We start from the raw sequence: 14,183 nt of genomic DNA, 5'->3' as shown, positions 1-14,183 counted from the left end.
CTGTGCAGGGAGAGCGGGTAATACCAGTCCCGGCAGCAACTGCTGTGGCATGATCGACTCGCAGACTGCGAAGCAAGAGACGGGGGCCTCTCCTCAGAGGGAGGCCGAGGAGGGCAGGGGCTGCTCTCCCGTCCCCCCGCCAAGGAGTGAGGGGGGGTGCTGGCCTCCCCGGGCTGCCTGCCGCGACGTAGCCGGCCGGATGAGTGGGGGCGGCGGTTGGTTGAGCGAGAGTCTGGGCTGCAGGAAGCGGCCTTGCTGCAGGGGTGGCGGCTGGCGGTGCAGTGTGGGTGCTGTCGGGAGCGTGGGCCTCAGCAAAGGGGGTGGCTGGGAGAGGGCTGCAGGTGGCGGTCGGGGGGAAGCCGGGAGAGGGGGTGGCGGAGCGGGAGGCAGCTGCTGCTGCTGCTGCTGCTGCTGCGAAGAGGAGGAGGAGGAAGAAGAGCGGGAGACGGCAGTGATCTGAACCTGCAAGGATAGGAGAAGGGCGGTCAGTGCGAGCGGCCTGGAGCTCTGTTGCGTGGCAGGCTCTTGGCGTGCCCCCTCACCTCGTCCTCTTCCTCACTGCTTGCTAGTGAAGCACTGGAGCTCTTGGGTTCCTGGGCAGGGGAGATGCCCTGGGGGGCTGTAGGACCCCCTCCCTCCTGCTCTGCTTCCCATTCCTGCAGCACCTCCTCCAGGTTGAACCGACGGCGGTAGCTGACGAAGAAAGTCTTCACCTGAGCGACGGTCTTGTTACCGATCACCTCGGCGATAGCCTGGAAGTCCTTCCCGTACTTTCGGATGGCTGAGCGGGAGAAGAAAGGTGCATTTCAGTATCAGGAGGACACCTGAGTGCCGTCTTGGCAGAAGGAACCGGCGCTGCTCAGTACAAGGCAAAGGGGGGGGGGGAGAGCTAGATGTGCAAGAGCCCTACTGCTGGCTTTGCGATGGTAAGTGCCCTGCCCCCACCCATCTGTCCCACTTAGAACACACAAACTGTAGCATGGCTGCCATTGTGACTCCAGCAATCTGCACTGCACAGGGCTGCCATTTCGGAAGACATCTGCACTAGCCTCCTAATTCTAAAGGGACAGTTTCCCTCCACTGGGGAGTAGCCCATGAATCAAGTGTACAGTGAAATCCAGAAGAGGGGGTGCCGCCTGCCACGGCTGCCTCCCGGTGCGGGTTCCCCACTGCTTTCACAATCCCAACAGGACTCTTAACTTTGTTCTAGGCCTTCTGGTGCTCACCCTGCACGGCTAGCAGCTGCTCATCTGTCGTCCAACGTGAATTAAATTTTATATTGGTCTGGAAGAGAAAAGAGCATTGTCCGATCTTTTGCATCCCTCTTAAAACAGAGCCAGTTTGGTGTCGTGGTTAGGAGCGTGGACTCTAATCTGGGAGGAGAGCATATGATTCGCCACACCTCCACACGCAGCCAGCTGAGTGACCTTGGGTCAATAGCTGTTCCCAGTTCTTCTCAAAAGAGCTCTCTCTGCCCCACTTACCTCACAGGGGGTCTGTCATGGGGAGAGGAAGAGATGGAGATTGTAAGCCGCTCTGAGACTCCGAGGGAAGGGCGGGGTATAAATTCAATCTCTTCTTAAAATATATGCTCTTGGGGGGGGGGGGGTCAAAAAATGAGCAACTATCTATTTTTTTTTCTTCTGCTGCCTGGCACACTCACCTCAGGCGGCCGCAACTTGTCTATTCCTCCTTCTAAGACCTGTTTCATGCTGCTGTTGATCTGTTTGATGCTCTGTACCTGAAACAGACCAGAGGCTAGAGGTTCAAGTGCCCCAGTTCCTACCTGCCTGGGAATTGTGTGGCAGAGAAGCACAAGTCCCTCAGCGGAGGAAAGAGCCTTTCCATGGACTATTCCCCCATCCACCCGGGATTATTGCCCGGGGGGGGGGCCTTACAGTGAGGTTAGGGACAACCCTAGGGGACAGGAGGTTTTTCTACCTGCCGTTTGAGGGACACCAGCTGGGAGTCCAAGTGGCGTAGCGTGAGGGAAGCCATGTCGGGGCTGGTGGACAAGCCAGTGATGTCCTCCTGGCTCAGGTACATGCCCTTGGGGGGCCGCCGACGGGCGCGAAGTGGGTGGTGCCGATATTGCGACAACTGGACCTCCTTCTTCACAGGCCCCGGCTTGCTGTTCAGTGGCTTCTGATAACTAGGCTGGGAGAGGGGAAGCGAGACAGCTGAGTACATGCCCAAATTGGAGTCTCCCTCAAACCTCACTTAATGCCACAGTGTATTATTCGTGTAGTACTCTTCCGTGCACCTCTTAGGCTCCTTTCCTCAACAGCCCCTACTGGAATCATCTTCCAGTTGTACTAACTCCTTGTTCCTGAGGCTGGGGTCAGTCGTTTCTCCCCCCACCCACCCACCCACAAACCCTTATGGTTTTGGTGGCCCTACCTCAGGTACTGGCAGAACACAGTTTGTGTAAATCCTCTTGTTACATGCAGTTGTCATTTGGTCCAAAATTGTCAACATGCCTATTTTCTTGCATGTTGCTTTTTGGGGGGTGGGAGTAGATATGTGTGTGCACACAGTGAAGCTGGCAACTACGGAGGTTGTCCTATTCGTACAGAATGGCAACCTGGCATAACAAGATGGTGTGTGGAGAGGTTATTGGGTATGCAATTTGTTGTTGTTAACCATTCAGTCATGTTCAACTCTTGGCGGTTCTATGGGTCAACTCTCTCCACGTTTTCTGATGGGAAATGCAACGTAGGGAGTGTCCAAAGCGTAATGACGAAGCAGAGCTACTGTGCCACCCTGCAATTACAGTTATTTTCAGTCTATTTTACTGTATTTACTCAAACACAAGACAAACTTTCCCCCATGTCTGCCATCAAAAAGGGTGGGGGCAGTCGTCTTATATATGTATACAAATTAATTATGTCCAGTAATAAGTTGTTTGTGTGTGTGTAAAACTGGGGGGGGGGAGTCATCTTATGCTCAGAATCATCTTCCTTTTGAGTAAATACGGCATATCCTTTCCGAGCAAAGTGCCTCGCTGTGCATACACATCTTTGTTTTTAACAGCAGCTACTCTAAATACCTTATCTTTCCTGAGGGTAACTGAAACTGCAGCCCTTTAATACCAAGCTTTGTTCTACATCCGTAAGGGATAGAAACGTAAGAAGCTGAAGCTTGAGATTTCATCAGGACAACGAAATGCCTACAACATACCACATTTTATATGTATCGGGGTCAGCCCTGGCCAATACTTGGATGGACAACCACCAAGAAAGCCCAGGGTGGCTGTGCAGAGGCAAAGGGCGGGAGGAGGTGCCAAAGGGTGGCTGTGCAGAGGCAAAGGGCGGGAGGAGGTGCCAAAGGGTGGCTGTGCAGAGGCAAAGGGCGGGAGGAGGTGCCAAAGGGTGGCTGTGCAGAGGCAAAGGGGGGGGAGGTGCCAAAGGGTGGCTGTGCAGAGGCAAAGGGCGGGAGGAGGTGCCAAAGGGTCGCTGTGCAGAGGCAAAGGACGGGAGGAGGTGCCAAAGGGTGGCTGTGCAGAGGCAAAGGGCAGGAGGAGTGCCAAAGGGTGGCTGTGCAGAGGAAAAGGGCGGGAGGAGGTGCCAAAGGGTGGCTGTGCAGAGGCAAAGGGCGGGAGGAGGTGCCAAAGGGTGGCTGTGCAGAGGCAAAGGGCGGGAGGAGGTGCCAAAGGGTCGCTGTGCAGAGGCAAAGGACGGGAGGAGGTGCCAAAGGGTGGCTGTGCAGAGGCAAAGGGCGGGAGGAGTGCCAAAGGGTGGCTGTGCAGAGGAAAAGGGCGGGAGGAGGTGCCAAAGGGTGGCTGTGCAGAGGCAAAGGGCGGGAGGAGTGCCAAAGGGTGGCTGTGCAGAGGCAAAGGGCGGGAGGAGGTGCCAAAGGGTGGCTGTGCAGAGGCAAAGGGTGGGAGGAGGTGCCAAAGGGTGGCTGTGCAGAGGCAAAGGGCGGGAGGAGGTGCCAAAGGGTGGCTGTGCAGAGGCAAAGGGTGGGAGGAGGTGCCAAAGGGTGGCTGTGCAGAGGCAAAGGGCGGGAGGAGGTGTCAAAGGGTGGCTGTGCAGAGGCAAAGGGTGGGAGGAGGTGCCAAAGGGTGGCTGTGCAGAGGCAAAGGGCGGGAGGAGGTGCCAAAGGGTGGCTGTGCAGAGGCAAAGGGCGGGAGGAGGTGCCAAAGGGTGGCTGTGCAGAGGCAAAGGGCGGGAGGAGGTGCCAAAGGGTGGCTGTGCAGAGGCAAAGGGCGGGAGGAGGTGCCAAAGGGTCGCTGTGCAGAGGCAAAGGACGGGAGGAGGTGCCAAAGGGTGGCTGTGCAGAGGCAAAGGGCGGGAGGAGTGCCAAAGGGTGGCTGTGCAGAGGCAAAGGGCGGGAGGAGGTGCCAAAGGGTGGCTGTGCAGAGGCAAAGGGCGGGAGGAGTGCCAAAGGGTGGCTGTGCAGAGGCAAAGGGCGGGAGGAGGTGCCAAAGGGTGGCTGTGCAGAGGCAAAGGGTGGGAGGAGGTGCCAAAGGGTGGCTGTGCAGAGGCAAAGGGCGGGAGGAGGTGCCAAAGGGTGGTTGTGCAGAGGCAAAGGGTGGGAGGAGGTGCCAAAGGGTGGCTGTGCAGAGGCAAAGGGCGGGAGGAGGTGTCAAAGGGTGGCTGTGCAGAGGCAAAGGGTGGGAGGAGGTGCCAAAGGGTGGCTGTGCAGAGGCAAAGGGCGGGAGGAGGTGCCAAAGGGTGGCTGTGCAGAGGCAAAGGGCGGGAGGAGGTGCCAAAGGGTCGCTGTGCAGAGGCAAAGGGCGGGAGGAGGTGCCAAAGGGTCGCTGTGCAGAGGCAAAGGGCGGGAGGAGGTGCCAAAGGGTGGCTGTGCAGAGGCAAAGGGCGGGAGGAGGTGCCAAAGGGTGGCTGTGCAGAGGCAAAGGGCGGGAGGAGGTGCCAAAGGGTGGCTGTGCAGAGGCAAAGGGCGGGAGGAGGTGCCAAAGGGTGGCTGTGCAGAGGCAAAGGGCGGGAGGAGGTGCCAAAGGGTGGCTGTGCAGAGGCAAAGGGCGGGAGGAGGTGCCAAAAGGTGGCTGGGCAGAGGCAAAGGGCGGGAGGAGGTGCCAAAGGGTGGCTGTGCAGAGGCAAAGGGCGGGAGGAGGTGCCAAAGGGTGGCTGTGCAGAGGCAAAGGGTGGGAGGAGGTGCCAAAAGGTCGCTGTGCAGAGGCAGGCCATGGCCAACCATATCTTAACTCAAGAACCCTACAGGGTCACCATAAGTGAGTGGGCTGTGACTTGACTGCACTTTCTTCCACCACCACACAACACGATGGGATGGAAACAGCGCTGTTTCCAGTGACTTGGATTGGAAGTTAACCCCAGCTGTGTTTATCCCTAGTCTGTTAGTCCTCCCATTCCCAGTTTATTTGTCATCCGTTTTGGCTTAGCGGTATGTTATTTCTCATACCTCCTTTTTGGGATCCATGGCATCAAATTCGCCCTCAATGTCCTGCCGCCCTTCCTCCAGCTCATCGTTGCTGTAGGGGAAATCCAGCAGCATTCAAAAGCCATTCAACTCCAGGGCCGTTACCACCCCCGTCCCATTTAGCAATTCTAGTTAGCTACTTTTGCCTACTTTCCTCACAAGCAGTGGGTATGAAATGCTGATGTTCATAATGGGGTTATTACGTGTTTGGGACTGCTGGGACGCTCCCATGATTTCTTTTAAGGACGTCTCAGGATGCTAATTCCAGACGAGCGACCGTGTTAGTCAGCTGGCAGGAAAACAAAATGGGAGCCCAGTGGCCCCTTGGAGATGAACCAAATTTATTCCACCGTAAACATTCACGAGTCTCAAAAGCTTACGCGGGAATAAATGTTTTGTCTCCACAGTGCCGCTGGACTCTTGTTCTGTCTTGGGATGCCGTCGCTCGTCTCTGAATCCGGGCTGAGGTGCACCAATGCACAGAATCACATCAAGAAAATACAGTCTTCTGGCTGCCCCTTATTTGTGCTACCCTTTCCCTGAACAGGACATGGGAGGACACGTGGCAGTCAGGTGACGCGCCTGTTTGAAAAGCACACCATTTGGCAACAGTAACTCTTGAAACAGCAGACAGCCCTGGCCTTGGAAGAGGCTGTGTGGTGTGAAAAGCCAAGGCTGCCTGTGCCAAACTTTTACATCCTCCATCCGAGAGGATGTCCTTTGCCTCTGTCCTGTGCCTGGGTGTATACCTGTCGAGCTTAGACCAGCTTTCCGGACAGACAACTCAGCTTCATCTGGCTGTTGAGCCAAACCCACTTGAGTTGGCTTTCCACAGTGAAGGGGGCCAGCGATTAATACGAGCAGCTGGCGTTCCCACACTGCAGTCATGTTGGACTAAAAGACAAAGATACCGCTTTCTCGCTGCAACCTGGCCCCCTCTGCTAATCACCGGTTCCTTCTGTTGCAAACCTAACCTCCAACTAGCTCTCGCCCGCATTCGTTCCCTCTGACCTGTCATCCTTCTCCTTCTTGCTGAGCAGCTTGCGGGCCTGCCGGTCCATCACACTGGTCCTGCTCCGGGTTTTCTTCCAGGAGTAGTAGTACTTCACCAGGCTGGGAATCAACTTATCAGGAAGCTAAATAGGCAGAGGAGAAAGAGGAGGAATGTGGTGAATGGAGAAGGGCAGAAAATGAACACCAAAGTCTAATTTCTGGACAGAACAAGGGATACAGCTGCACAATGAGGAGGGGTGATGCTGACATGCGGGGTTTGGGGGCATCTTAGAATCATAGAGTTGGAAGGTACCTCCAGGGCCATCTAGTCCAACCCCCTGCACAATGCAGGAAATTCACAAATATTGCCCCGAATTCACAGGATCTGCATTGCTGTCAGATGGCCATCTAGCCTCTGTTTAAAAACCTCCAAGGAAGGAGAGCCCACCACCTCCCGAGAAAGCCTGATCCACTGAGGAACCGCTCTGCCAGGAAGTTCTTCCTAATGTTTAGCCGGAAATCTTGTCTATCCTTGGCATGTGGGCCAAGGTGCCAGAAGCACAGTCAGGTGTCTGAATGTCAGGGGAAAAAGCAGGAGTGGAGTTCAAATCTCACCATTGGTTGACTTCCTCTCTTTCCCTGCTGTGCCCCCACCCTCAGTACAGGAGAAAAAAGGGTGGTATTTTCTGTAAGGCACGAAAGTACAGCGACATTATAATCAGTTCAGGATAGCACAAAGGGGCAGATTTGTGTATGCAGTCAAGGGGTACCTGGTGACAACTTCACATAATTTAGGATTGATGTCCTTTATAGCCATGGGTGGAATTCTAGCAGGAGCTCCTTTGCATATTAGGCAACACTCCCTGATGCAGCCAATCCTCCAAGAGCTTACAAGGCTCTTTTGCATAAGCTCTTGGAGGATTGGCTACATCGGGTGTGTGGCCTAATATGCAAAGGAGCTCCTGCTAGAATCCCACCCATTTATAGTGTAAGCCAGGGGTGGCGAATAGTAGCTCCCCAGATGTTTTTGCCTAAAACTCCCATCAGCCCCAGCCAGCATGGCCAATGGCTGGGGCTGATGGGAATTGTAGGCAAAAAAAAACATCTGAAGAGCTACCATTGGCCACCCCTGGTGTAAGCAATTTTTGGTGGTAGGAGATGAGCACCATTCTTTGGGCCCCATTTTTCAACACACACACATCCTTCCCACTTCTGCACATGGCGACCTACCATCTGCTGGATGCGAGCAAAGCTCTTGCCGTGGAAGCTGAAGGCTTGTTCAAACAGGACTTTGTCCTCCACCGTCCACTCATCCGGGAAAGGTGTGAAATTAGCCAGATCAGCCAGGGACTTCTCCACGTCGTGTTTGTGCCACAACAGCATCCCCAGAGCCTTTGGGCAAGACCAACAAGAACGACTACTCCAGTGACACAACAGGGGCCATAACAGCATGGGGGGGAGGGGGGGGATTGGTTCCCGAAAGTCTCGAGTCTTATTCTTTCTTTCAAAATAAGTTTCTAGCCCTCGTTGTTTTGAAGATAAAACTTTTGAAGAGTGAAGGAGATGTTGGAACGGGGGTCCTCTAGGAAGGACGTCATTGAATGGGGAAAAAGGACATTTCTTCAGCTCCCTGCCTGGATCTCCACTATTCAGTTTGTCTGCCAGTCTTTCGGACCAATGCATTCCTGCCATCACATGGTTTTACTCTGAGAGAGAGAGCACCTAACAGAAAGCGTCTCCAGCAAGCTCTTAACTGTTCCCGTTGATGCTAAACAGCATTTGTGTCTTAATAAATCAAATTTTGGTTAATGAAATCAAATGGTGTTACATCATTTGTTCTGCTCCTGCAGAACTTGTCCAGTTCCAGTTTTTCTGTTAACAATTCTGAGGTAGGCCAGAAAACAAGGAACCTGGGGTTTTTTGTTTTGTTACCTGCTCAATGTTGTATCCATGCTTTTCCTTGGCCATGGCAATGTATTTGTCCACTAGAGGGAGAAAGAGACAAACGTCAGGTGCTGGGCAAGGGGGGAGGCGGGCAGAATGTAGCTGCCTCTCCCCTTCGTGCGTGTGGGGGGAGGGGGACTGCCAGCTCTGGATGGGAGTGATCTCTTCTTCCTGTGCGACACCCACAAATGTTTGTGAGGATCCAAGTGGGAGAGCTTCTGCTGCTAACAGGGAGAGACTCCAAGCACTGTGCAGAAGAGGGGACACGCACACATACCCAAGGAAGCTAAGGAGTATCCTATCCGTGGGTTGTGTTCAGAGGACAATGTTTGAATCTATTTGCAGGCAGAGCCTATGGAAGCCCATATTTAGAAAGATAAACAGGGTTCTTATACATGTGTGAGAGAGATGCTAAACAATATTGCCCCCTCTGTGTCAAAAGCTTAGGGGTGACAAACAGCTGCACTCTGGTGTTTTTTGGGGGGGTGTCGTTCTGCCAACAGCACTTGGGGGAGCTGAACTCCAGTTTGGGGCCTCCCCCCCTCAACATTTCAGCACAGCCAGTGTTCCCACCCCTGAAAGCTGCCTGCACCAGCCAGATTAATAACCCAGGAGCCCAAGGCAGCACACCAGCCGCACGGTAATTGCTTCTAGGAGTCCCGGGAGGGGGGGAAAGGGGGGGAGCTGTCAATCAGAGGCTCTGTTACCAGCTGAAGATGGAATGCGTTCCCCCACCCCCACTCCTAGCAAGGCTGGTTCTTGGCTGCTTTTGCAACTGGGTTCAGGTTGGGGGTGGGAGCTGCTGGAGCATCCAAAGAGTGCCACGGGCCAGAGGAGCAGAGCTCCAAACACCGTTGATCTGACCCCCTGCTCCCCTCCCCTCATTTCCCACAAACAATAAGGGAAGTGCAACTCACATTTGGCATCTGACACACAGTGATTAGGAGACCAAACTAACATCCCTTTCAATTCCTTGTTGCTGTAGCGAGCAGGGCTTTCTAGATGACAAAGAAGAAGAAAACAAGGGTGATTAGAAGGGTTCCTTGAGGTGCACCTGGCTGGCCTCTCCTCCAGGGTTCAAGAACCAGTGCCCCCAGTCCAAGACAGGGAAGGAAACCAGCAGTTCCTGGCAGGTGAGCTCCACCCCTTTTGCAATTCCAGGGAAAGCTATGTTCTGTTCAGCTCATCCCTTCCGCCCTCACCTGCACACACAGGCATTATTAACGGTACTAGCGGTACAGACACCATTCCCTCACCAAGCATATAAAGGGTTATGCACAAGAGGTGGATGGAGATTCCAAGCACAGAAAAGGGCAGTTGTGTGTGGGGGGGTGGGGAGGTGCCAAAGGTTCAGCATTGGAAGAGAGCAACTGCACCCCTTTGCTGCCAGGTGGGCGAGGGAGGAGGATGGGTGGCAGAAAGTCGCTTGCCAGGCAGGGGGTTGTTGGACGCATAATCTCTTCCTCCTCTGTCTCTGAGGCAGGAGGTCAGGTCCCACTTGGAAGAAGGGACTCATTCTAGAAATCGTAATCGCCTTGTCTCGTTAAGTGAGAGTCTTCGCTTGAAAGAGCTGGGGCGGGGGGGGGGGCGGTTATCGCTTAACACTTTCCTGCATGCACACGCGTTCCTTTACCTGGTTTGCACTCTGGGATCACAGCTTGATAATCTGCTCCCACACGGATCATGCTGTCTGCAAGGGAACAAGAAGGGCAATCATGAAAGACCCGCTTGCTGCTACAACAGATGGGGTCGGGGGGAAGGGTTAGATTGCAGTGGGCCCCAAAGGATGAGAGAGAAAAGGGCCACTGTGCATTCCCAGCAGAGCCTTGGTACCAGAGGAAGACATCAGATTGCTGGTGGGTGTGCCTTCCCGCCTGACTTGCCCAATTCCAAAGGGATGCTGGGTTCAGGGTTCAAAGTGAGTCACGTGCCCAGTAGCTCTATACAGGTGAAGTGTGGGGGTGTATATATTTTGGAATGTGGTCCTCACTGGAAAGACTCTGTCTTCCAAAGCACTTCCAGCTCCTAGTACTTGAACAGACTGCTGCGTGGCTTCTTTGTGTGTTCACATTTGCTCGGTTGCTGCCCTCTTCAACCTAAAAGGTGGTGCTGGTTTGGCGAGAGGGAGCCTCAGGTTAAAAGTCTGGGCTTGACCCACTCCCAAGAGCTGAGCCAAGAGAACGCGCAGATGCGCAGCTGAGTGTGTGCCACCCTGGCCCTTGAGAAGCAAAGCCACCTGGGAGCCCAGCAAAGAAGCATCAGTAGCTGAGGAAGCCGCTTTCTGGGCAGCAGAAGCACTTTTCCACTGTGAGATGGAGGGCTCACTGTTTCCTGCCCCCACCTCCAGCTCCTGTTTTCTCTCTCTCTTTTTTTTTTTAAACGCACACACAAAACCAACCTACTGAACAGCTGCTGAGCAGCAGGCAAGATCTGGAAGCATTTAGCCAACATCATGCCAAGGAGCTCCCAAGCTTTCACTTTCTGGCATGAGGGCCAAGAAACACATGTCGGGCTGAGGACTGAAGATCGATTGAAAGGCTTCCATATCTGTTCTCAGATACACCCTCGCAGTGCCGCTCAGGATGCTCCTGTTGTGCGTGGCTGGATACACAGACCTTGGCCCAGGAACTGGTCCATTGCTACAGACAGGGCAGTATCGAGCCGCCCCCCTCCCTCCCTGTAGCTGCCTGCATCTGACAGGCATAACCAGGGTGCTGTCGGGGGAGACGGTGTTGGTGGCAGAATCTTCAAGCAGGTTGGGTGGATGTCACTTAGCAGAGAGACAGATGGCGCCATCAGCCGGACCACGCGCTTCCCTCATCCACCAAGCGAGATCCTGCTGAGGGAGGGTGCGAAGGGACAGCCAGAGAACTCTGCAGGCCTTTCCAACAGCCCAGCAGGGTTAAGTGACACTCTGTTACCTCACTGACGGGCTATGCTACCAGGAGATCGAGCGCTCTGTGACTCCCTGCAGAGGCACCTTCAAACGCAGGCGACAGAAGGAGGCATCTCCTTTCTTGGGCATGTTGCAGGGATAAGACAGATCTGACTAGAGTTTAATTCAACTATGGACTCTGTAAGGAGTGGCTGGCGGACAAAAGTCTCCCACCACCAAATCAAAGGGCACTGCGTGCCTCTAGGAACTGATGCCCCCAATGCCTTGTTAGAAGTGCATCGTCTCCACCCCCACAGCATCCCCACAAAGAGAGAGGATAACAAAGCCTGTACAGGAGGCCATAGCAGAGTTCTGAGGGGAGGGAAGAGCCACTGGAGGGCTCTGAGGGACAATAAAACTGAGCCCAAACCAAACCCCCTCTTCCCAGCCCGAGTCCTGAGCCGTCTCCTTTGTTAACCTGGCAAGGTGGTGGGGCTGGAGAGGAGGCAAAGGGGCAAAAACAAGAGAGTCCTGGGCTCCTCGTGTTTCTGGATCTGGCCGTCTAAACAAAACAGGTTCATGTTAGCTGTAAGGTGACAGGGTGATCCCTAAAGTGAGGCGAAGCCCAGAAGGGTTCAGGGACAGAAGGTCTTTTCCCAGTCACGGTGCCCTGGAATCTGTTGTATTCTGTGTTCCTGAGCAACGGAACGTCTGCCTGGAGTGACATTTGAGAAAGCCGGGCAGAGACACATTTAACTATCACTGTCCCATCATTAGGACAGTCCTTGGCACACCTCAGCCCCAGGTCTATACCTGCTCCCCTGATTCATCCCTCCAGGCACCCAAGCATCCTGGCATCACTCAGAGAGGCTGTCACCTCCTCACTTGCACCACGCCAGGTTACCACACACACACACACACACACACACCCTCTTTCATCCCCGCTCCCCCAACTCTGTTGCTTTAAAAAGCAGCTTCCCCACTACCCACATGCTGCCACTCTGTGCGTCCCCTAACAGGTAGGATTTCTTTAGCGTATCTTCCATCGCAAGCGCCCCAGGTCAGGCAGCTCTTATGGAACACGATTGCCCTTTGCCACCGCCACGGCCGCCCTGGAGAGATTTCCCTCACCGGCTCTCCCAACCCACAGTCTGTGGCCACCAGAGGGCAAAGTGAGCTGACGGAGGGCCCTTCCCCTCTGGCGGAGAAAGGCAGACTGGGGCATTCATGCCACGAGCCCAGTGGCCTCCAGTACATCTCCCAGAGAGTCCCTGATGCTGAACTCTTTGTTCCACAACAGCACAGCCTTTTGTAAACTCCTCCTAAGTGGGGCATGCCGGACCTCCAACCTGCGCGGCCCCAGATTCAAATCCTCCACAGCACAATGAAGTATTGAGAAACAGCCAGTTTTAATAACACCCCCCCACCCCACCCGTGCGTGGCACAACATAATATCCCAGCTTGGCTTACCATGGGAGTGTTCCTCTTCGCTGCTGTCATCCTCCGAGTTCTGATGGTTGCCGTTAGTGGCTGACTTGGACCGGCTCCTGGATAGGATCCCCGATTTTTCCATTACAGAAGGCATCTTTGGAGTTCCACAAGACCACCAGCTCAGGGGAAGAGAAGATCCTCCCCTCCGGGGTCTCTGCACCTCTTTCGAGAAGTCAGAAGGCTTGCACGTTGCTTACAAGGACAAAAACTGCAGCCCTGCAAGCTGGCCGCTTCCCCTCGTCCAACTTTAAAACGCTGAGCAGAGGAACCGAAGGTCCCTTGGAAAATCCAAAGGGGTAGAGGGGAGGTCCAGAGTTGGAATCGCGGGGGGTGCGGGGAGGGGGGTAAAGGTAAGTCCCGTTCAAAGGAGCAGAAACGAGAGTTCGAGGGTTTCTTCTTCCACTTTGGAAGGAGAGACAAAATTTCAAAGTTACTGTAAACTTCCTCGCAATGGGTTTGAAGAGTGAACAAAAACTCTTGGGACAGAAGTTATGTAGGAGACGCACCAGGCTGGGGGGGGGGGGGGGCGGGGAGACCTCTTAGCACCTGGAACCGGGAGGGGGGGGATGGGAAAAGCAGTAACCCCCAGTGACAACTTCTAAAATAAGCCTCTTCACCGGACAGGATCCAGGTGTCTCCACTCTAAAAAGAGAAAGAAAAAGAAAGAAAAATTGTATCTATACCGCCTTCAAAACGCTAGGGAGACTTCAAAGGGAGAGACACCATTGGGTCCCTCAAAGTCTTCCTTAAGGTCCCCCCAAAAAAGATCGGTCCTCCTCTCTATTTCCCCCTTCAGAGATGTAGCGACTTGTGCAAAAAAAGAGAGGAAGAAGAGGGGATCGGCTCCAGGAGTCCCTCTTCTCACCCCACAGGAAAGGAGGAAGAAAGCTTCACTCCGTACATGTGAGGCACTTAGAGGAAAAGTTGCGTGAGGGCGATTTGCGGGAGCCGCCGACTCCTCATCCCGCTGCTGCTGCTGCCGCCGCCACCATCTCTTTTTCCCTCCCTCTCACACAATGAGTCTGTGGCTGCTTTTGCTCTTCCTCCTGCTGCTGCTCCTGCTGCTGCTGCTGCTGTGGGAAAGTAGTTCCAGTTCCCTGCCTTAGCACCTCCCCTCAGACCCTTCCGCCTGCTTGCACATCTGGCCAGAGGAGGCACGCAGGGGCAAGAGGCATGCAGAAAGGGGAGGGTGGAGGCCAGATGTGCTAAGTGCAGAAGGAAAGGTCAGGGAAGAGAAGGCGGCCGGGGAGGGGGGGGGCACGCTGATCCTTTCTCTGAAAGCGCAAGTTGCTCTTTCTTTAAAATAAAAAATATTCCCTTTTCTTCAAGGGAAAAAAGGAGAGAAGGATGGAAGATATTCAATTCCCAGCAGGAACCACGTGCGAAATCTCTCTCTCTCTCCCTCTCTCTCTCTCTCTCTCTCTCTCTCTCGCCCCTCTGTGATGCTCTAATCTCAGTTCTCTCACTTTCTCCCCATCCA

The 14,183-nt window shown here is 54.4% G+C and overlaps 2 protein-coding genes across 2 annotated transcripts in view; both read right to left on the bottom strand.

The window, feature by feature from the left end:
* MACROD1 (mono-ADP ribosylhydrolase 1) overlaps positions 1-14,183 on the bottom strand; it is a 710,025-nt gene that overhangs the window by 116 nt on the left and 695,726 nt on the right. The gene's annotated exons all lie outside the window — the stretch shown is intronic.
* RCOR2 (REST corepressor 2) lies at positions 64-13,029 on the bottom strand. The gene is made up of 12 exons (XM_060254692.1): positions 12,683-13,029; positions 9,971-10,027; positions 9,255-9,335; positions 8,326-8,378; positions 7,624-7,785; positions 6,412-6,536; positions 5,383-5,452; positions 1,942-2,157; positions 1,664-1,741; positions 1,227-1,284; positions 543-781; positions 64-462 (listed from the first exon to the last, which is right to left on the bottom strand). Exons 1-12 carry the CDS (start codon positions 12,795-12,797, stop codon positions 94-96), a joined length of 1,623 nt encoding a protein of 540 aa, XP_060110675.1. The 5' UTR covers positions 12,798-13,029; the 3' UTR covers positions 64-93.

The sequence above is a fragment of the Heteronotia binoei genome, chromosome 1 (genome assembly GCF_032191835.1).
Source record: "Heteronotia binoei isolate CCM8104 ecotype False Entrance Well chromosome 1, APGP_CSIRO_Hbin_v1, whole genome shotgun sequence".
Lineage (NCBI taxonomy): Eukaryota > Metazoa > Chordata > Lepidosauria > Squamata > Gekkonidae > Heteronotia > Heteronotia binoei.
This window is presented reverse-complemented; position numbering and strand designations above follow the sequence as displayed.

Coding starts and splice junctions, on each gene's coding strand:
- RCOR2 (XM_060254692.1), bottom strand. CDS start 12,797: ATGCCTTCTGTAATGGAAAAATCGGGGATCCTATCCAGGAGCCGGTCC. Junction 2,158..5,382: donor CCATGGATCCCAAAAAGGAG/GTATGAGAAATA, acceptor CCCCTCTCCCAG/CCTAGTTATCAGAAGCCACT. Junction 782..1,226: donor GCAGCTGCTAGCCGTGCAGG/GTGAGCACCAGA, acceptor TCTCCCGCTCAG/CCATCCGAAAGTACGGGAAG.